The 23045-nt window shown below is 39.3% G+C and overlaps 1 protein-coding gene across 1 annotated transcript in view; it reads right to left on the bottom strand.

Moving 5' to 3' along the window:
- Nucleotides 1–23045, bottom strand: part of PCSK5 (proprotein convertase subtilisin/kexin type 5) — a 258936-nt gene that overhangs the window by 25981 nt on the left and 209910 nt on the right. The window contains exons 21-25 of the mRNA XM_065655390.1: nt 22863–22965; nt 19476–19612; nt 17547–17744; nt 17129–17197; nt 498–540 (exon numbers count right to left, since the gene is read on the bottom strand). Of these exons, the coding sequence (XP_065511462.1) occupies nt 498–540; nt 17129–17197; nt 17547–17744; nt 19476–19612; nt 22863–22965 (550 nt within the window). The remainder of the gene's footprint in view (nt 1–497; nt 541–17128; nt 17198–17546; nt 17745–19475; nt 19613–22862; nt 22966–23045) is intronic.

The following is a 23045-nucleotide window of genomic DNA, read 5'->3' as shown; positions in this document are numbered from 1 at the left end:
CTAGATCGAATAGCCTTTGAATCAACTTTTTCTTTTGTCTTGATAATTTTTACAGAGATCTCTTAACTGCCTCTTTGAAAAGCAGTGGAGTTCTTCTTTTCCCTCTGCTTAATTTAAACTTTCAATTATTCTATGTATTTTTTTCCTTTGTTTAACCTCCTTACATTTTTAAGCGTGCCTGGTGAACTGTAAAGACCAGAACTGGACACAAAAGCATACTACTGCCAAACTGGTTAACTTCTAGGCCTTTTTTGCTCCATATTCCTTTCTTCATATATACGAAGTTCACATCAGTCCATAAGGTTCAGAAGGCATTGACAGTAAGTGATTGGCTGTTTTTTCAGCATTTTCCATGCCTTTTTTCAAAGTCATTTTTCTCAGATAGGCAATACTTGAAAGGAGTGTGATAACACACACAGCACAGACCTATGTAGTCAAGCACACATTTTTGCTTGAGAAAAATGTGTTTGCATGAAAAGCTATATAGCTATACTTACATATAATAGTTCTGAATGCATGTTATACAGATTCTTGGGTCATCTGAAATGAAAAATGTGAAATTATGTAAATAATATTCAGAGTTACAACCAGAATCCTACAAATAATTGTTACTACACCATTCTTATATTATAATCTCTACAGCCATAATCAGAACATTATTATCTTTGAATCTCTGTTTACATTTTTTGGAGATAAAGTCTTCCATGATCAGGTCTTGGCCTGTATTTTTGCAATGATTTGTGACTTTTCTGTCCTCAGGATATGGTACCTGGAAGGTGCTGCATGCTTAGAAAGTGCTGTTCTGAAAAGTAGAACCTTCCCATGAGTTCAGGCTGGGGAAAAAGGAACTCTTAAAGGAGAGTCTAAACTATCCAAATCTGTAGTTTCATCCTATTTCTTTCTTTATTGCAGAGAGAAGTTAAAAGCATTTGCCACCTCTAAAAGTAAACTTTTCAAAAACATGTTAGTTATCAGCTTAATCTTAAAAATACTGAGCTAGACAAATACGTTTCTATATTTGGGGAGAGGAAGGAAGTGGTGCAGATTTTGGGCAAACTGTCTCATCAGAAGCTTCACTTTAGCATTCAAAATTTTTGTCGAATGAACAGAAGAAGTGTTATACAACTTCTTAAAACTGTTACAATGATGAATATGACTTTATGCTCACACAAACTGAATGATATTTTCTATAACCTCCCGTTATCTTCTATTAGCTTTCCATCTCTTTTACCTTACTCAAATATCCCGAAGGGAGCAGAATGGAAGGAAACAGAACAACCCGGGCAAATGTATTTATAAACTGTTCTACTATGAAATGCCTATAAATTATTTTGATATTAATAGTACTAATAAGGCAAAATTTTAACTGAGTCTGTTTGAACTGTATCTACAATAAATCACACTTTACACATGCAAACTTATTAGGCAACATGCACTTGTTTTGCAAGTAGTTCTAGCAACTTATTTATGAGGTGTAAAGTTTTACCCAGAAATGTTGCAGATCTGTGAAAATATTGTCGATGGCTTCTTTTTGAATTGTTTCTGAAACACTGATTTTGTTTCTGAATAAGGACACTTCCTGAGGTTTTTTTTTTCCCAAATTAATTTGTGTGGGTTTTTCGTTAGAGTGTTTGCAAAACGTTGTTAAGAGCCAGGTTGATATGATGATAAATAATTGTGTTTATGCATTTTAAAATTTTTTCTGGTGTTGGCACATATAGTCCTTATGTTTCGTTTGTGGAAAAAGTCAAGTACGCATCAAAGAGACACTGTTAAAATTGCTGAGGTTGCTTGCGTGTTTAGTAACTAAATCTCCACGTACTTTCTGGCTTTTCTGAAGAAAGGACTCTGTCCTCTCTTGCCTGTGGAAGGTTCTGATGACATTTTTCTTTCCTAACAGCCCTCTCAGTTTTGCCTGTATAGATGACTATCTATGGTAGCTCAGTTTGGGACAGATCTCAGCAGTAATTGCAAACAAAGACACAATGTCTGGTTGTCCTCTGGAAAGAGATTAGAAAAGTGAAGTACTGAGTTAAGTGACCATTAAATAAAGGCCATGTACTTGGACTTGGTTTAGGATCTAAGAGGATATATCTAAGAATGAATGGGTAAAACCAGTTTGTTTAGATTGAGGACTGGGTTACATATCGTGGAGAGGGGAAAAAAAAATAGTATCACAGACAGCACTTGCATACTGCTGCTTACACAAAGTTTAGATAGAAGTGATAATAGTAAATACTTTTTAAAAAGGCCACAAATTTTATAGGAACAGTTGATTTGCTGTTATTTCACTCGGGAATGCACTGAGTCTTTCTTCAAACCTAAAACTTTGTGGGGGGGAGTTAATTTCTTGACAATTTTGTAAAATGAAAACACACAGTAATTGCCTATGGTATATGTTCATTTGCCAATTTGTCTACTTTATTATTAATGAACACTTACTGAGCCATTATCCATTCTCTTAAAGACATACCCACTAAACAGAAGTTCTACCACCTTCTATTCTTAGTGATAGTTTCTGAATTTAAACTGTAGAGGAATAATGAACATAGTTTAAAAAAGAATGCAAAGAGGGCTGCAGTCTGATAGCAGGCAGGGAGAAAGTTAAATACACAACTATTCCTACAATAGGAAATTTGATATTCAATGCATGCTATGTTTCCAAAATCTTGGAAATTAATTTTAAGAATGAACTAAGTTTAGGGAATTTTATGGATAATATATGTGCAGTTCTTCAACAGTGGCTCCTTTAATGTCTGCAACAGTCAGTACTTGGACTAGCAATAACAAATGTCCTACACTCACTGAGAACTTCACTTGCCCATAACATAACGAGACCTCTGTGTTGCAAAGTGGGTTTGTTGGTATGTCACGCTCCAAAATTCTTCTTGTCATAAGAACTGCTAATATTTAATCTGTATTTTACCATTTCCATTTGCATTGATTTCCACTGTGCTGTGCCTATGCCACTCTTTTGAAAACAGAAACGAAAGTGATCTTGGCAGCACTGGAAACAGGATTCAACCCATTTTAAAAATATAAGGATTTAGACACAAACCAGTCCTCAGCAACTTTCTGGTTTGATTGCAGTTTCCTTAGGTAAGTAAAAATTGTCTGGAGTTCATAGAAAAAGTCACTTTTTTTTTTCTTTCCTTGTCTGTAGCACATTGATACTCCTGTTCCCCTTTCTACCCTCCACCCTTGTCAAATAAAATACATTTGGAGTGCAGCTATGTTATAATATAGGAAAGGTACGTGCAGGGATTAAATATTGGTGAAAAGCCAAACATTCATTCATTCTGTTGGAACTCTCTGATTTGAAATGAATTAGTGTTTTCTTTTACTGCAGGAGGGAAGTATGGGCATTAGCATTTACAAACATAGCTTTGTGGTGCTGGAAGGGTATATTTGTTAAAACACGTAGCGGAACACTGTAAGTGATTTTTTTGTAGTATTACTGCAGAGACTTAATGAAATATTTAGTACGTAAATGCATCCATATTAAAAATGAGGTCCAAAACATTTTGGAAATCCTTGTCACTGTTTCACTGTGTTTGAGTATTCATGGTATTTAGACAGATCCTAATTCTGGAAACTTTACATGCCTAGCCCACTGGACTTTCGAGTAGCACTTACTCAAAGTATCTCATCTAATTAGACCCAGATATTGCAATGACTTGGATGCATGCTTAACTTTATCTACCGTATACAATAAAGCTGGAAGTTGAAGTTAAGTGCAAGGATACATTTTGCAGGATCTGTATTTAGACTGTAACTTTTATTTTAGTTTCCTGTTTTATTTATGAACTTCTTTTAAAATTAAATTTCTTGAACTATTTACTGGTTCAGCCATGAGAGTAGAATGTGCTGAATACACTCAAATTTTTTTGCATACAGGAAAATTTCAGGATATTCACAGCCTGGGACTTAATGTCTGGTTTATTTTTGTTTTCCATTTTAATTAAATGTAATGACTGAAAATTATTTTATATTAGATTTCAGTTTTCCTTTAAGGGCCAGCCTGCAGTAATTGTTTAATTTCAACAGTTACTGCTAGATTTTATTTACCTTTTACGTTCCCCTGAACAATAATTTACAATAATCTAAAAAAAAGTACTATAAATTGTAATGTATCACCAACAAGCGTAATTATATATTTTAACTACCTTAGACCATTTTTTCTTTAGTTTTTATGGCATATCAATTAAAATAACTCAAATGTACAGTTCAAACATAACAGGACTTTTGGCTAGACATGGGTTCAACTAGAAACTCTGGTTTCAGTAGGGCCTTAAAAATGAAGATTTCTGTTGTGGAACCAAAGACTCTGGTTTGTATCTTCCAATTTCTGTGAGAAGGTATTTGTTTGTCTGTGTCTTTTTTGTTGGGTTTTCCACTTTCTGTTTGTGTGTGTTTGTTTCGTCAGTGAATCACCTTTTTCTTCTTTCTTCTGGTTTCTGACATTATAATTTATTTCCAGGATGAGGGAGAAAGAAGAGATTGTCAATTTTAACCAAGGAAAAAGCTGTATCCTCTTTTCAATTAATTTTATATGGAGAAAAAATGGCATCGGTATTTTCTTTGATCAAGAACTACAACTTTGGTTCAGCCAAGAGATTTCATGAATTAAAAATATGCGTATTTTTAAGACAAAAAAGAAAAGAAACGTTTGAGTAGACTTAATATCTTCCAAAAATATATTATACTTTGACTAAAATTGCCTCTATTTTTTTTTATTTTTAAAAATTTGTTTTAAGTTAAAGCTACCTTTAAGATGAAAATGGAAAAAACAAACAAACAAAAAATATTCTGAATCTTATTCTTGCTGTAAAGCTGATTACCTGAAAAAAATTACCTTACTCTAAAAGAATGTAATAACACTTGCTGTTATGGTATTTCATTGACAAAACAAAGGGAACCAGGAGTATTTACCTATTCAAATAAGGGTCTTAATATGTTATAGTGGGAAATAGAAATGAAGTGCAGATGAGATGAAATGAAATCACAGATTAATATTAAGATAAACACTACCCAAAAGTAGTTCCATGGTTTGTATGACTGAGGTGAAATGTTGATAAATACATAAATACTTGTATGTATGTTGTTCAGGAAACTTTAAGGAATAGAACATTTTTAAAACCGGCTTAAAAAAGAAATTTTGCGTCAGAACATTCCAGACTCTCGCCGAACGTAGTTGACCAGTGCTGTGGTGAGATTTACACAAGACATGAAGCTCCACAATGTGATATCAGCCAGAGAAGTCATTGCTTAGAGGGCTACACAGAAGAAATAATGGTTCATTTTTACTCCTAGTAAAATAAGATGTAAGACTACTTCAACAGTCGTCGAGATCTGCTGATCCGAACCAGCTCAGCCGGAGCCGTCAGAGCGATCTCGAGGTAAGGAGAAGTGTGGGGGTGGGTTTTGGTTTCGGGACGCAGAAGCCCCTGGCAGCCCTTGATGGTTTTATAAGACACCAGTCCAGACAGCGATACGTGGGAAAGGTTTATCCCACAGGGGTAAAAGGATGCTGGGACAGGAATTAGCAGGGCTCATTTGGAGGGCTCTAAACTAGATTCGAAGTGAGATGGGGTTGTAGCTGGGCTTGCATCAGTGGGCAGCATGCTGGAATCCATAAAGACTGGGAGGCCCCCCATACCCCTAGGGTGAAATCGGTGTACTCAGCTCGCTCCCTGAAGTGCCTGCACACCAATGCGCGCAGCATGGGGAATAAGCAGGAGGAGTTAGAAACCTGCGTTCAGTCAGGAAATTATGATCTGGTGGCATTAACAGAGACATGGTGGGACAGCTCACATGACTGGAATGTGGTCATGGATGGCTATGCCCTTTTCAGGAAAGACAGGCTGGCCAAGCGTGGTGGTGGAGTTGCTCTTTACGTGAGAGAGCAACTACAATGTATAGAGTACTGTCCAGGTGCGGTTGAGGAGCAAGTTGAGAGTCTGTGGGTGAGAATTAAGGGGCAGCTGGCAGGGGTGACACTGTTGTGGGAGTCTATTACAGGCCACCAGATCAGGGTGAGGAAGGTGATGAGGCCTTCTACGGGCAGCTGAGCGTGGCCTCACAGTCACAGGCTCTGGTTGTTGTGGGGGATTTTAACTACCCTGATGTTTGCTGGAAGGACTTCACTGATGACAACTTCCTGATGCAAATGGTGGATGAGCCAACTAAAAGAGGAGCGCTGTTGGATCCCATCTTCACTAACAAGTAGGATCTGGTTGAAGCAGTAAAGGTGGAGGGCTGCCTTGGTTGCAGCGACCATGAGATGGTGGAGTTCAGGATCTCATGTGGTGGGAGCAGAATACCGAGCAGAATTGCAACCCTGGACTTCAGCAGGGCCAACTTTGGCCTGTTCAAACAATTGCTGGGGGAAATCCCATGGGCAAGGCTGCTTGAAGGTAAAGGGGCCCAAGATAGTTGGTTAACATTCAGGGACTGGTTCTACCAAGCTCAAGATCAGAGCATCCCGACACGTAGGAAGTCAAGGAGGGGAGCCAGGAGACCTGCGTGGTTAAACAGGGAGCTGCTGGGCAAACTCAAGTGGAAGAGGAGAGTTTACAGATCATGGAAGGAGGGGCTGGCCACTTGGGAAGAATATAAGGCTGTTGTTAAAGGATGTAGGGAGGCAACTAGGAAAGCTAAGGCCTCCTTAGAGTTAAACCTGGCAAGAGGGGTCAAGGACAACAGAAAGAGCTTCTTCAAATACATGGCAGATAAAACTAACACCAGAGGCAATGTAGGCCCACTGATGAATGGGGTGGGTGCCCTGGTGACAGAAGATACAGAGAAGGCATAGCTACTGAATGCCTTCTTTGTCTCTTTCTACTCTGCTGGAGGCTGTCCTGAGGAGCCCTGTACCCCAGAGGCCCCAGAGGAAGGCAGGGCAATGGAGGAGTTTGCCTTGGTTGATGAGGACTGGGTTAGGGAGCAATTAAGCAATCTGGACATCCATAAATCCATGGGTCCAGATGGGACGCACCCGTGGCTGCTGAGGGAGCTGGCTGAAGTCATTGCTGGACCGCTCTCCATCATCTTTGCCAAGTCTTGGGAAACGGGAGAGGTGCCTGAGGACTGGAGGAAAGCAAATGTCACTCTGGTCTTCAAAAAGGGCAAGAAGGAGGACCCCGGCAACTATAGACCGGTCAGCCTCACCTCCATCCCTGGGAAGGTGATGGAACACTTTATCCTTGGTGCCATCTTAAGACATATCAAGAATAAGAGGGTCATCAGGGGCAGTCAACATGGTTTCACCAAGGGGAAGTCGTGTTTGACCAACCTCATAGCCTTTTATGAAGACGTAACAAGGTGGAGTGATGATGGCAGAGCGGTGGATGTGGTCTACCTTGACTTCAGTAAAGCATTTGACACTGTCTCCCACAGCATCCTCACAGCTAAACTGAGGAAGTGTGGACTGGATGATCGGGTAGTGAGGTGGACTGCAAACTGGCTGAAGGAAAGAAGCCAGAGTGTTGTGGTCAGTGGGGCGGAGTCTGGTTGGAGGCCTGTATCTAGTGGAGTGCCTCAAGAGTCGGTACTGGAACCAGTACTATTCAATATATTCATTGATGACTTGGATGAGGGAATTGAGTGTACTATCAGCAAGTTTGCTGATGACACCAAGCTGGGAGGAGTGGCTGACAAGCCAGAAGGCTGTGCTGCCATCCAGCGAGACCTAGACAGCCTGGAGAGTTGGGCGGGGAAAAATTTAATGAAATATAACAAGGGAAAATGTAGAGTCTTACATCTGGGCAGGAACAACCCCAGGTTCCAGTATAGGTTGGGGAATGACCTATTAGAGAGCAGTGTAGGGGAAAGGGACCTGGGGGTCCTGCTGGACAGCAGGGTGACCATGAGCCAGCACTGTGCCCTTGCGGCGAAGAAGACCAATGGCATCCTGGGGTGTATTAGAAGGGGGGTGGTTAGTAGGTCAAGAGAGGTTCTCCTTCCCCTCTACTCTGCCCTGGTGAGACCTCATCTGGCATATTGTGTCCAGTTCTGGGCCCCTCAGTTCAAGAAGGACAGGGAACTGCTTGAGAGAGTCCAGCATAGGGCAACAAAGATGATTAAGGGAGTGGAGCTTCTCCCTATGAGGAAAGGCTGAGGGAGCTGGGTCTCTTTAACTTGGAGAAGAGGAGACTGAGGGGTGACCTCATTAATGTTTATAAATATATAAAGGGTAGGTGTCACGAGGATGGAGCCAGGCTTTTCTTGGTGACAACCAACAGTAAGACAAGGGGTGATGGGTTCAAGCTGGAACACAAGAGGTTCCACTTAAATTTGAGAAGAAACTTCTTCTCAGTGAGGATGACAGAACACTGGAACAGGCTGCCCAGGGAGGTTGTGGATTCTCCTTCTCTGGAGATATTCAAAACCCACCTTCATGCCTTCCTGTGTAACCTCATCTAGGTGTTCCTGCTCTGGCAGGGGGATTGGACTAGATGATCTTTCGAGGTCCCTTCCAATCCCTAACATTCTGTGATTCTGTGATTCTGTGAACAGAAATGAAATAAGGACATCAGCAGTTCTAACACTTAAGAAAGGACATTGAGTTTGTCTTATATTTTATTCTATCACTCCAATGTTATCTTTTGCTCTTACTCTACTCTTACTCCCGGAATCTCAATGTGATGATTTCAAGAAGCATGAAAGCTGCATATTACTAAATCCTAACTTCCTCTGTGTTGAAGTGCATTTTCTGAACACGCTTATTATGCTGAGATGGTCCCTTATGTTTGAATAGTTTCTTACTACACAGGTAGTTCCTCTGAGTTAATAGCATTACACAAAGATTACCCTCCTATAAGCAAGAACACAGACTATAGGCCAGAGGTCCTAAGTTTACACCACAGTCATCAATGCAGGTTTTAACACTAATCTGTACAGCTGGATTCCAGTGGTCCTCTATTAACAAAACATAATTATGCAGGTAGAACTCATGAGAAACATCTTCTCTACATGGGGAGAATCCAAGATTTACACTGCTACAGCCAATAAGTGGTCCTGTAATGAAATTCCTTATTTGAAAGACCAAGACTCTGATCTTTAGGCTGGTATAAACCCTAAGAATTGAAACAAGTACATATCGACTTAGAGATGCTAGGATATAGAATAGAATAGAATAGAATAGAATAGAATAGAATAGAATAGAATAGAATAGAATAGAATAAAAGAATATTTCTGTTAGAAGGGATGTACAGTGATCATCTAGCCCAAACACCTTACCACTTCAGCGCTGACCAAAAGTTAAAGCACGTTATTAAGGGTATTGTTCAAATGTCTCCTAAACACTGACAGCCATGGAGCATTGACCACCTCTTTAGGAAGCTTGTTCCAGTATTTGACCACCCTCTCCATAAATAAATGCTTCCTAACATCCAGTCTGAACATACCCTGACACAGCTTTGTGCCATTCCCACACTGGCCTGTCACTGGATCCCAGGAGCAGAGCTCAGCACCTCCAGCTCCACTTCCCCTCCTCAGAAAGCTGTGGAGAGCAATGAGGTCACCCCTCAGCCTCTTTTTCTCCAAACCAGACAAACCCAAAGTCATAAGTGAATCCTCAGAGGACATGCTTTTTAGCCCTTTCACCAGCTTTGTTACCCTCCTGTGGATGCATTCAAGGACCTTCAAACCCTTCTTAATTGTGGGGCCCAGAACTGCACACAGAACTCAAGGTGAGGCTGCACCAACAGCGAATACAGCAGGAGGATCCCCTGTTTTGACCGGCTGGTTGTGCTGTGTTTGATGCACCCCAGGATGGGCTTTGCCCTCCTGGCTGCCCGGGCACACACTGCCGGCTCACACTGAGCTTAATGTCACCCAGCGCCCCCAGGTCCCTTTCTGCAGGGCTGCTCCAGACACTCCTCTCCCAGTTCATACTTGTGCCCAGTGTTACTCTGTCCCAGGTACAGAACCGAGCATTTTTTGGTGATTATGAAAAATAAAGTTCTGGCGGAGGCACCAGTCTTGGAGCCAAGTGTTGATGTCCTGGGCTCACCTGTTTCTTTCAGCGTATCTCTCCCCAGTACTGGGAGGATTGAAGAAAACACTACCTGTGCTCCTTAGACCTTCAGCATTCTTCCCAGGGTCCTGAAATCTCTTTTGATTGACCTTGGTCTTGTTCTTGAAACACCACTATTATCCATGTAAAAGAGCAGGAGTAGGTAATAATTCGAAGGCCATTTTCTCATGGCATTGCTGATCTGAGCCCCAGGGAGGCAGCAAACTTCCCTGAAAAGAGGGTCCAGTCTGCAGATGGTTTAGATCATATTTGTTTTAATATATTTGTTCTCCAGTAATTCCAGCAGAATGATTCAGCAGCTAACATTTCTTTGCTGTTTCAATTCATGAAGCTCCTGAATTTCAAATAGTTAAAGTAGTAGCAATAAATGCTCTGTTTGTCTTTGTAAGTTTAGGAGTATATTTATTGCTTGGTCAGTGGCTACTGAGCTAGATGTACTTTTGGCCTGATCCAATGTTTTTTGTCTGTGCTCTTATTTCTGTTGAGAACTCTAAAATATGGAGTATTATGTATTTGCAGGACTCGTGCTTCAATCTCCTATCTTAAGTTTTTTCCAATGACTTCCCCCAAGCCTGGATTTTACCCAGGAAGTAATTTTCTTTCTCAGGGAAAAAAAATTTCAAGGACAGAATGTTTTCTTTAGTACATACATCTTGTATCATCAGTGTGAAGGAAATTGTCTTTTACCTACACTGTAGGAAAGACAACATCCTCTAATGTAATGTTCTGCCTACACTGAAATGTCAGTACTGAAAATCAGAGAAGAACAGTTGCGGGTATTGCTGGGCATTCCTTTTCGCACAGATTGCATATTCTCACTCCAGAAGTCTGTGGAAACGGGTTCTATTATCTGCAAATCTAAACCCCATTCTGCAAGATTAACCTCTTGAGGAAGATTTACTCTGAGATAAAAAAGGATTCTTATCATAATTTTCTCTGGTATTTTGAAAGCAAAGGTCTATTCATCATTAGGGAAGGTTTGAAGAATTGGAGTTTTCCTTTGTGTTTCTTAGGTTGCTATGGGAACCAGATCACTTTTCACTCATTAATCATGAGCACAACTGCCAGAATCACAATCTGTACCTGTGAGCTTGAGTCTGTTCACAGTGCTGCCCTTTTAGTTAGCTCACGGATTCCTTAAATCTTCTCCAAATGCATTTTCTCTCACTCCTGCTGCCTTGCAGACTGTATTTTCCCCATCTCACTCTGTATAATGAATCTCTTGGAGGACTTGCACGTTACCTAGTCTCCCTTTCTGCCTTTATAGTTGTATGTTTGTACATAGACATTGTAACCCAGACCAAGCTATAATAAACAGTTAAGTTCCGCATGACCTTTGCGAGTTGCTCAGGTTTTGCCTTGCTAAAACAGAGAGTCACATTTGGGCCTAAATGCCTATTTTGTAGGCTTTTATTCTCAGGGACACTGGCTCTTGAGGTTTCTCAGTGTTCGTCTCGTAAGTTATCTTTGGAAAAGCATGATGGCTATTCTGAACATTCTTCACTCTGCACCCTCACTGAGGAGCACTTTATTCTCAGTGTCAGTCTTTGAAAATAGTCCTGATGAAAAGGTTGGTCATGTCACATTGTGCTGCTTTCTGCTGAAACCTGGATGGGTCAAAAGGCGATATAAATGGTATCTTGCTACATGGAGATGAGACAATCTCTGGGAAGCCGTGACAAGTATTCATATCATAACATGTCGTACTTTCGCAGGTTGGGCGAGGTGAGTGGAAGCGAATCAGCAGGCAGGTGATTAAGGGTTGCATCAGAAATGTGCGGCTCCATGGGAGGACACTGGCAGAAAGGCAAACAAATTGGGACGATGCCTGACTTTCACAATCCCTTCTGAGAGGAAGGCCTATACTTCTGTTAATCCCTATTAATTTATCCATGATCCACTTGAGCTCCATGTGTTGCAAATATTTAGCTTCTCAAGGACCTAGGTGATCACGTTTAGCATTACTAGTTAATGGTGGGGCAGTTTCTGCTTGTAAAGTGTACATATGCAAGTCAGTAGATATTACATATCAGAGAAGTTTGTCAATTATCACCTTCATAAGTACTCATATTTTGTGTGTCTTCACTATGCAGGAAAAGGCCAAATGCAAATTATATTATCAGAAAGAGCGAGAGCTGAAAATGTTTGAAAAGACACTTTCATCCATGTATTGTGTTTTAGGCATATCAGATAAGAGCCAGCATTGTTATGTTCTTGCGTTTTATTGACTCTGAAATTCCCTGCAAATAATTACTTTAAGTGGCTCAAATTCTGCAGTTTTACCTTAGTATTTTTCTCTGGTCGTGAATGTTGGTTTATAGCTGAATGCTTTCTAAAAAGGTAAGTTTGACTCTGAAGAAAGTTTCTGAAGCTCATTACAGTTTCGAGAGTCTGGAGAAAATATGGGTGGTATTCTGAAGTTATCTCAACCTGTCAGTAAGTGAAATTGCACTGAGGGGTAGAAGGTGGCTGCTGCAATGGCACAAAGAAAATCCTCCTACTTTATGATATTGCTTCAGCAGAAGTTTCTCTTTCAACAGTTGGCTTTGAAGAAACTAGATCTAATCTTGTAGACTTCATGGTGTTTTCTGGAGCCCACCAGAAGACAAGCTATCAAAATTTAATCACAGCCTGATGGCCAGAGGTGATAGAGACCTACAGTTCCCATGGAACTATCTGCATCAGAGGGAGCAATAGCTCATCACTGCTCTGGAAAGCAGGCTCAGTGTCCAAAACTGGGTTATCAGACCTGAAGTGCTAAAGGTATAAAGATAATCCTGGAAATGTGGACTTGAAATTTATTCAGCACACTTTCTGAGACATGTTGTCTGTCCAATTTTGTGTTTGCACTTCCTTGCACAGCAGTAGGAATATATTTGAAAGCAGCTTGTAAGAATTTAGTATTAAACATACATACTGAAGTCACCTTTAAGACTTGACTTGTCTTTGGCCCTCATTTCAGATGTCAATGCCTATGCAAGAGTCTGTCTTTCAGATCTCATGGGATGTCATACGCTTGAGCATGCCAATTGGGCTAGTATGGCAGCAAGCAAAGTCAGCTGCATTTGAGACCATGTAGGCAGAAGAAGGTACGGAGATGAACCCTACTGTGTATAGCCATTTTTTTTGACACAGTGCATGCAAAGCCATAGATCCTTTTGGGATTGTTGCTGTCTAAGGCAATTTTCCTATTACATATCCCGGGACTTGACAGTGTCTGCAGGCAGACTGGTGTCTGTGAGCATTAAAGATTCTTTATCTCCTTAAAATATGAGCAGCCTCTGAATTTGTGAAGTGAATCAGAAAGAAAAGTATCACCTGAATTTAAAAGAAAGCATTGTCTGTACTTAAACTACAAGACTTATCTGTCCTTGTTTAAGTCTCTCTGACAGTCCCTGTCTTTGCTCTTAGATCTTCAATGTAGATACAGTAAAGACCTATTGCCACACTGGAACCTTAAACCACAACAGGGTCCAAACTTGGAGGAAAACAGACAGATTTTACTTCATTCCTTGAGGATCCCAGACAATATTACAAACACTGTCAATCTTACACCTCAGTATCCTCACACCTGGTTAACACTAACCTGCAGTGTTACTTATTGCGTGGGTTTTACATTATTTGCTGAAATGTTTAACATGGGATGCAAAGTATCAAACTGCTATAAAAGTATGGTATTTCTGCCTTTGTAGGGTCACTACTGACCAAGAAAAGAGAATTCCCTCACAGTCTGCCTCCATTACTTGCTCTATTCTCCTGGCACCTGATACCATGTCAAAAGAGAGTAAATCTTATTCAGTTTCTTGCCTGCACAAAGTAGGACACCGTTGGCCAAGACTGCGGATGGTGGTTTAATCTGTTCTTTGGTGCCCTGAAAAAAAACTTCTGACCAAAAATTACTTGTCCTTCAGGCTACTAGGAAAACAGGCAATTCAGTTATCTTAATTAGCATATGCATCCCTGCTTAAAACTAGATCTTTTTCTACGAAGAAGAAAAACGTATCAGTTAGCTTTTGTAATTTGTAGATGGTAAGAGAATCTCTTGTATTATTTTGCTCTCAGTTTACAATGCAATGTCACTGTGGTCTGATATTCCTTTTAAATTCATACAACTTCTATAAGTGACCCTGCACTCAGTACAAATTGAAGAAGTTAATTATTTCTATTTCTTATCAGTTTATATCAAATAATCTCAAAGCACTTCAGAAAGAACAAGTGCCTGATTTTTTGTGAGAACAATCTCAAGTCTTTTGCAGATCCATAAGTATGCACAAAATGCATCTGCATTCATGTATGAATAACTACTTTTCAGTATGTGAACTATATAATTTTGATTCCACTTGCTGTGATTATTACATTTTGCCTTTTTTTTTCTTTTAGTAGAGCATTCCCCAGAGCTTTCCACTGCACTTCTAATAGAAATGTTCATAGCATTGGAATGCTTTTCCTACTCCTGCTCTACAACTCTTACTCAGATTAAATTCCTCAGTGGTGCTGAAAGGAACATAAGACAAGGAGAGACTGCAAAATCATGCAGCATTTGCTTAATTTTAAAAGGAGAGTCTGTAGAAAGACTATAAAGATGTGAAACTAAATGTATCACATTCCATATTTTCTTACCTTGAAATTTTACTATTCTCAATTATTTTTATGTCAGTGTGATTTCTTTACAGCTTTCAAAATAATCTGCTTCTATTTGTTAAGAGACAGGCAGTTCAGCTGTTTGGTGGTGGCTGGTTTTTTTGTGTGTTGTTTCTTTTTTTTTTTCCAGAGGTTTCTAAATATATCAGTTTTCTGATAAGATATAAGAAACATATTACTGTGTTCATCTTATCTATGAATTAAGTTATTGATATGCCAGAAAACTCATCGATTATTAAGAGCAGAAACACAAGAAAAACCAGCAACTCTACCTGATTAATTTGAAGTTTACAGGTCATGCTTTATTTCAGAAACATACGGTAATGTGCAAAAGCTGCTTGGGATCTTGCTTTTAGCCCACTGCTGTGCTTCTGTTCCAAACAGAGTTAATATTAAACCAACCTCTTTGACTCTTAAGAATATATGCATCATAACTGCTGAAGAGTTTCCTCGATACTATGCCTCTTACAAACACTTTAATCTTAATACTTCCAACTTTACTCAGCAGAGGAAGTTAATTCAGTCTTTGTTTTACGTGCTATCTTTGAAGCTTTTGAAAAGCCTATTTTAAATCAGAACTTTGGGTGCAAGAATCTGAGAGTAAATATGTAGTGAATATTATGGATGATTAATATTTAGGAGACAACCGATGTTCTGAGGACAAAGGTAAATGAGTACAATCCCTTTTTTTTGTATGCCAGCTGCCCATGAACAGTCTTGCAGTGTCCTTACGCAGGCTTATTAAGGTCATATACAAAGAAAATCAGCCTCTGAATTACTCACAATTACTATTTTTAAGAGAAGTTGCTATTCATAGTTCATTTCACCCCAATTCAAAGCAAGGATTGGCACTAAACAGATGCAGAAGAGATATAAAGAGTTGTATGTCACAAGCCTTTTACAATCAAAACAGTTTCACGATTCCATGATTCTAAGCATTGGAAAGTGCAAAGAAAATACTACCATTGGGAAGTAACATCTGATAGCAGCCATAAAGTTTGACAGTGAAAGAGATTCTCTCGCTTAATTTCTTTTTTTTTCTTCCCAGAACCAATTGGACAGCTGACGTGAATCTGGATACCATGCTATACAAAAAGAGACTACAGTGTAGTCACAATCATATTGAAACTTGGTCCCTCCAGCTCGTTTTTTCAGCAATATAGAAAGCTACAGGTGTAGTCACAGAGGAAAACATTAGGCTTAACTGCATTCATGAAGAATGGCTGGCCACTAGAGTCATAAGGAGTTTTATGTTACCACATATTAGACTGGATGACTGGTAGAAAGAATAAAGTGGTATGTGATGAAAATCTTTATATAAGTTTGGCATGTATGAGCATTCATGATAGTCTTGTTTCCCAGGGAAAGTGTTGTTGACACAAAAGCAGAAAGAACATTGAAACAGTTGTGACTAGTGGTGGGATTTTTTTTTTTCTGGGGTTCTTTCACTGTTGTCTTTCTTGCTATTCACTCTCCTCTGTACAGCAACATTCAGTCTCCTGGTATTGACAGTAGAACTCGTCACACCAGACCCCAAAACACATTAGGAAGCAAGTGGGAGAAACCAGAGGGCCCAGTATGAGCTGCTCTGTCTGTGGAAATCTGTCTGAGTTCAGGGAGGAGATGGACAGTCCGTATAGTTTCTAATTTTAGCACTCTGAAAAACATCAGTTGTATTCCTGTCCATATAGCCCCAGAAAATAAAATTTTCTCAATGCAAACACAGTGGAAACAATGAATTACGATGTTTTTTGAACATTTTTAATAATCTATGAAGGCGAACTATTGAGACCAAAAGCACCATCAGATTTAACAAGCTATGCTAGATGCATTCACTTACATTTATGCAATACATATTTGACCAAGTTCAGTAAGTTAAGTTGAGTTTGTCTGAAGACAACAAGCTCTCTGCCAATGTCATATTATTATTATTTTTTAAAAATTTATTTTGTTTTTTAATCTGTCATGAAAAAAGAATAAATGTTTTAGTATTTTTTTGGGTAGTAACATTGCTATTGCAATGACTTGCTCTTGAATGAAATGTAAGGTCTGTCCTTATGTCTATTTTCTTAAAGAAAAAGCACAGGATAATGATCTATTTTCAGGCCTGGGTATTTTGAACATCTCTCATAAGTTTCTGTGTCTGATAATGGCTTCAGAAGGCCAGTAGATCTCTCAGCCTGAGTGTGGCATTCAAGCAGGAAAAAAAAGTGCTGCAAAGATTAATAGCTAAAATAATATAAAAATTATTTTTATTTCTGCTGGAGGTGATAGAATTTAGAAATGGTGTTCACAAATAAATGCACCAGGAAAAATATGGTTTACTTGGTCAGAAAATACAATATCGACTAATTGTTCAGTAGCATGTGCATAGGCTCTTAACAAGAGAGGGAGCAGGAATAATTTTTCCCTACCTTAAGAATAAAGATTCATAAAGGGAATATTTACCCAGTTTGCAGTTCTGGCATCCATCTGAACAAGGTATGCAATCTTCAGAGTCAGGATCTTCCACTTCACCTGTGTTTGGAAAAATCACCCATTTTCAGGTAATTCTAGATAATGGAAGGCTAACATTTGGAAACACCCAGCAATGTTCCTGGAAATAAACTTTATCCAAATCCAAAAAGGAGGAATATTCACGTAAATTTCTTTTCTCATTTGCTCTTGTGTAACCTCCCTCAATCTGAGGAGAACACTCATATTTTACATTAACATAGTATTAGAAGAGAATCAGAGCTGGACTTTAAGGACTTCAGGATCAGATGTGATTGCACAGTTCAAAACAGGAACCAAGACCTTTAACCACATTTCTGTTACAAATTAAACACAGTGTTTGTTAACTCAAACCCTACCACAGGGTGCTTACCTTCTCTACAGCTATGCTTCTGACATGTGTTTTGAGTGAGGTAGTAGCCTCTGAAGCATCTTTTGCAGTGGCTGGAGTCCAGGCACACCTCGCAGTGGCCAGGGCAAGCCGCACAGGTGTGCTGTGAATGGAAGTAGCCCGGAGGACAGCTCTCTCTGCACTCCCCATGATACAGGAAACGCTCAAACCCTCTTCTATCTGTGTGGCAAGCAAATAGGAAAAAGACATCAGCGACAGGTGACATTTGGGCATGAGAAGCAGCTTTATGAAGCACTGGTGCTTCAGCTGATGGGAGTTAATACTGTTCGCTGACTGCTAGATTTGTACAGTTTTACATCAAATGAGCTGAAACGCATAAAAGGTTCATGACTTCAAACCTTCCACGTTCATGGAGATTTATGATATACAAAGGTATCATGCTAGTGAATAATCACTGTTTCCATCCATCAATTGAATACAATAAGGATCAAGAGGTATCCATTACCGAGTTGCGGTGCAGTGAACGTGCAAATATTTGTACTGTGTTGTACATGTGGATGTAGAATTGCCACAAGGAAAGCAAAGCTGCCCACTTCACCTTTGGAAAGGATCAGCCTGGGTGAAAAGTAGATTTAATTGTAATCCTCACCCTAGTCACTGCTAGGCTCTGCAATAATTTGGATTTAATCTGATTAGCAAGCATGCATCTATTTTCTATCAGAGCAATCGCATTCTCTAGTGCGTGGGGAACTGGAAGGACTCCTACATCAAATGCTTCTGAATGAAACCTGTGAAGACACCTACAACTCCATGTGCCCTGTGCTGCAACATGAGGAGTTTTCTAATGGGTAACCCTACAGTATAAATTACATACATTATTCTGCTAGGTGTGTTTGATTGCTTTAACTATAAGGCAAGAATTTGCTTACTATGATTTACTTTTGAAACTGCAGAGAAAACAGAACTATTCAGACTTTACGTCTTTTACTTTTAATGTAAAAATATTTAGAATTATCTTTTCCAGCCTCCTAAGAGTGTGGCTCTTATCAATGTCTTCATTTCTTGACACACAGAAAATACAGAAAATTATATTGCTGTCCACCATAGGGAGAAACTTGGGGAACAGTTTTACATACAAACCTGTCCTTCACATGGGACCTGAAGTACCATTTGAAAATTTCATCTACCCAGTCACATTCCCAAAGTAAGCGAGACAGTCTCATCATCAGTATGACAAATTAATGCCAGCCATACTTGTATTTTCTTTTTATCTGGACAGTTATTACTGAATAAAGCCTGGGTCATTAAGGACCATCCACAAATGGAACATCCACAAATTTAACGGTATTACCCTCTCTCTCAATCTGAGCTCTTTAATAATGTGTCAAAAAGGCAAGTTTATGTGTGTGTTAGCGGTAAGCTTCTCTTCACAGGCTCCGTTTGTCCAGCTGTAGGGACACAGCGGCCTGCGGTAGAACCCACCCTGCTTGTTTCTTTGCCTTCCCCAGGCAGATGTTTTGTAAAGCATGCTGGCTCCCTGACTGTTTGTGCAAGCAAATTTGCTCCATTTCAGTGTAGCACATACTGTGCAGAGTCTGAGGAAGACATATATGATGCTTTCTTTTCCAGAGGCAGGCTATGTGGGTTTTCTGTCCTTTCCCACCGCACCTGTTACTCCTTCTGTTTCTGTTAACATATTAATAGCTTCTATTCAAAATGTACCAAGACAAATGCATAAAGATGCAAGGACAATGCAGAGTTGTATTTTCTTGTACTTTTAAAAAAATAGAGTTCCAGCTCCCTTCAGGGTTAAAACAAGATTATGATGCAGATCGATAACAAAAGGACTACTTATTTTATTGGCTCTAACAACTGACCCTGAGAGCAGAGGGAAAAAGGGACTTCAAGGCCAAGGAAGGGGAAAAAGCTCCAGTGGGAAATCCTTCTTACCTGTTCCACAAGAGGTGCATTTATTAGGTTCACTTCCACTGCAGTCCATGCAGGTGTGATGGCAAAAATGACATTGTCCCTTGAATTCAAACTTTCCTCTGGGACATTGCATAACACAGCCACCATCGTCAAAGACTCTTTTGAGGCAGAGAGAGGCATAATTACAAATTCAGCAACTACTTGTTCTTAAAATTTAAAGGAAACTAACAAGAAATCCAAGGTATTCTTCTTTCACTCTATTTGTGAGAGTATTTGCACATTACTCCTTAGATTTCCTGGTCTTATTGGCAGCATTTACTAAGTGGAAAGTCAACCGAGTTTTGATCCTGGATCTTAGACTTCAGAGTTTATTTTTTTTTGGAGAATTTTCTGAGAAAAATCACCTTTTGGTCCTATATCTAGGTGTTCTTCTACCACAATCCCTGCAGCAGACACTTAATGTTTGTTAGAAGGAAGGCAAGACTTGGTCTTTCTCTGTGAAGGAATAATCTATTTGTTGAAGTTTCCTATTAGTTTTGATTTAAAGGCTTTCTGTGAACAGTACTATAGCTTCACTGCAATGGCTTTGTACATAAAGTCAAACATCTATCTGAATCTTGGCCTTTAGGAGCTGCATTTTTACACTTGCATATCTGCAAATGCTAAACAGTTTTACTGCTAAATGTTCCCCTTTTGCTGGGTCATAAAATATCTGCTACAGAATACTTTTATGTGATGAAAATTTCTGGTCCATTTTTCACCACTGCTTAATGTCTACTGGTTTTACTCTGTTTGAGAGAAAAGTGTAAAAATACCAATAAAGATATGACTATTAAAATAGTATTAAACAAGTTGGGTAGAATTTGACAGTGTTTTCAATATTAAGAAAGTAAGAGAAGCGAGACTGCAATCTTCCACAATTAACTGCTTTGACCAGTTTGATATTTGAGGACTTGGGACTCAATATGTAGAGAAGCTGAGTACCATTCAGGATCTTAGTGCAGATTTTGAGACCATCAGCTTGTTTGCACACCTAGGGAACAATAAGCTTTCCATAACATTAAGGTAGTGCATGCGTCTGTGGAGCCAGCCAATGGCATTAGAGAATGTCTGCAATATGCCTTCATAAATTTGAGTTGCTATGGTCATTGTCAGATTTATTCTGAAAGAAGAGGAGTAAAATATCCGCAAAGTTTAAAACCAATTTTGTCAAATAGTCTTTGAAAGCATTTAAAATTTACAATGATTGGAAAATTCTAGGCTTATGAAGTGTGAAGATAGACGAATAGGCTATCATGCAAACAGCCTTCCTGAAGTACACGTAACAAAGAAAACTTAGGAATTGATTAAAAACACTTGTGAGGGTGAAGGCAGGCTGCTGAAGGGAATCAGGGAGTAGTATTCAGCAAAGATACATCTCTGTACTGGATTCTGACAGTAACATAGTCCTATGAAAACTGTAGCTCATCTAGCTATGCCTGTGTGTTCAATATGATTTTTCATCTCTTCATGGGGACTGCAGCCCTCTCTGATTGGTATCTGTGCAAATGGGACAGTGTAACAGAAGTATTGGAGGTAGCTGGGCTATGCTTACACGACATGAAAACATTACTGTATTCTACTGCATTTACTAGCTGTAATGACAGGCATCCCTACAAACAGCTGACACAGTGGTAAAGTATATTTTCCTTGCTTCTTGTTATGTTGCCCCTAATGAAAGACAGCAGCAGGCTGGATCTCGTCACTAGCATTTGTAGCTCAAACAGTAAACAGATGGATGAGGAATTTTGTGAAAATTAGTTTACCTGGACAAAAAACTAAAATTCCCTATTTTTTAGTAAAAACCAGGTAACAGCATTTTGAATTGTCAAACAAGAAGATGATCTGACAACGGTTTTATTGTGAAATACGGTGACACCCACTGCTGAATTTTCACAAAGAACTGACATTTTGCGGTGTTTTCATTTTCACATTATTTTCAGTAACCACCCCCTCCAAGTCTTTTCATTCTTTTTAGAGAAGTTGTTCCTCCATTGGAAAGCAGCATCTCTGAATTTTAGTCTGTATTATCTGATGACCGCTTATTCCTGGCTTCAATAGACATGATCTGAAGCTCTCAAGAGTGACAGGATTTAGGATTCTGTTTCAATTAAACAGGTTTATTTCATGTACCTAACAAATAATGTCTGTTGGAAGGATTTACACTTTATCCTCTGGGTGGAATTTTTCTTTATTATTTTTTTTACTACCAACTGCCTTGATACGACTTTTTCTAAGAGTTTTCATAATTTGCAGAAGGAGCAGAGAAAGCTCTTGGAAACCTCAGATACCAACACTGAAAACTGTTAGAAGACTTGTTATGAGGGAGACAGCAACACCCTTCTGAAAGGCCACTGAGACCTCATTTCTGTAAATGCCTAGGTGGTTTTGCCTAATGACATTGTTCTGTACCTTCTTCATTTTGCAGATATCTCTCTGTAAAACTCACAAGATAGGTTGCAAGGAAATACAGACAATCTAATTTAAATGCAATTGTGAATTGAGAAATCCAGTCCCCAGTCCAAAATTCTGCACAGATTTCATGTGCTAATGTCATTTCTGATGTAACACACATTAATTCAATACTGTTTCCTCAGTTATGAATTTGATTGGACTCAACTAGTTCTGGTGTGACTTTTATTGGCGTAGTCATGTCATAGATATTTGCAGGTTAATCTAAGCAGGTCCTGCCTTATAGGACCTGATTCTGATTTCATACCAGTGTAAATATCAGCTGGCTACAACACAACAGAACCAGAGCTACCTGTGTGAGAATAAAGCTATTGACATGTATTCAAAACCAGTAGATTCCTGGATTAGATGTAAGATGACCTAAACATAAGACTCTGATCTGCAATGTCCTGTGGAAAAGCTTCATTCTAGTTCTGTTCACTCCTCATACAGGTTAGAAAAATCAGCCTAACTTAAAATGCCTCAGTTAGGGGATGGAAGATGTTTAAGTGCTATAAATATCGCCTGAATTAGCTGATTGCTAGCCTCAGTGTCCATACACATGCCTTGTGCCAAACTCTATAGCTGTGTACAACTACATATCACCTAGGCTTTTGTTGTTAAATTTGTCATTGTTGTGATTCTAGCAATTATGATTTGGAAATGATGATAATGAAAGAAAGACTATTTCTCATATTAAAATAAATTTTTCTTTGTCTGTGGGAATAATCTGGCTAAACAGCCTGTGTAGCTGGCTGTCTTCTTTACTTACCACTTGTTTTCTCACTTGCCTTAGTTTTGTTTGCCCTAGTCATCACTTATGTCTTCAGATTGCAAGCTAGTGGTAAAGACCATATAATCACTTCTCCTGACAACGATGTGAGGTCTTTGTGCTGCACTGTGCTAGGAGACAATTACCTCGTGAGTGGGCAGCTGATACAGTTGTCTGGGCCAGGTCCGATGCACTTCTGACAGGATGCTTCACACAACTGACATTCTTGGGAATCATCAAGATATTCCCCTGGTAGAAAAAAAATTGTTTATTTCAGTTCAACATCTCACATTAAAAAAAAAAAACCACGCACCAAGATAGGTTGGAAA

This window comes from Caloenas nicobarica, chromosome Z, assembly GCF_036013445.1.
Source record: "Caloenas nicobarica isolate bCalNic1 chromosome Z, bCalNic1.hap1, whole genome shotgun sequence".
NCBI lineage: Eukaryota > Metazoa > Chordata > Aves > Columbiformes > Columbidae > Caloenas > Caloenas nicobarica.
Note: the sequence above shows the minus strand (reverse complement) of the source record. Positions and strands in the feature narration are given on the sequence as shown.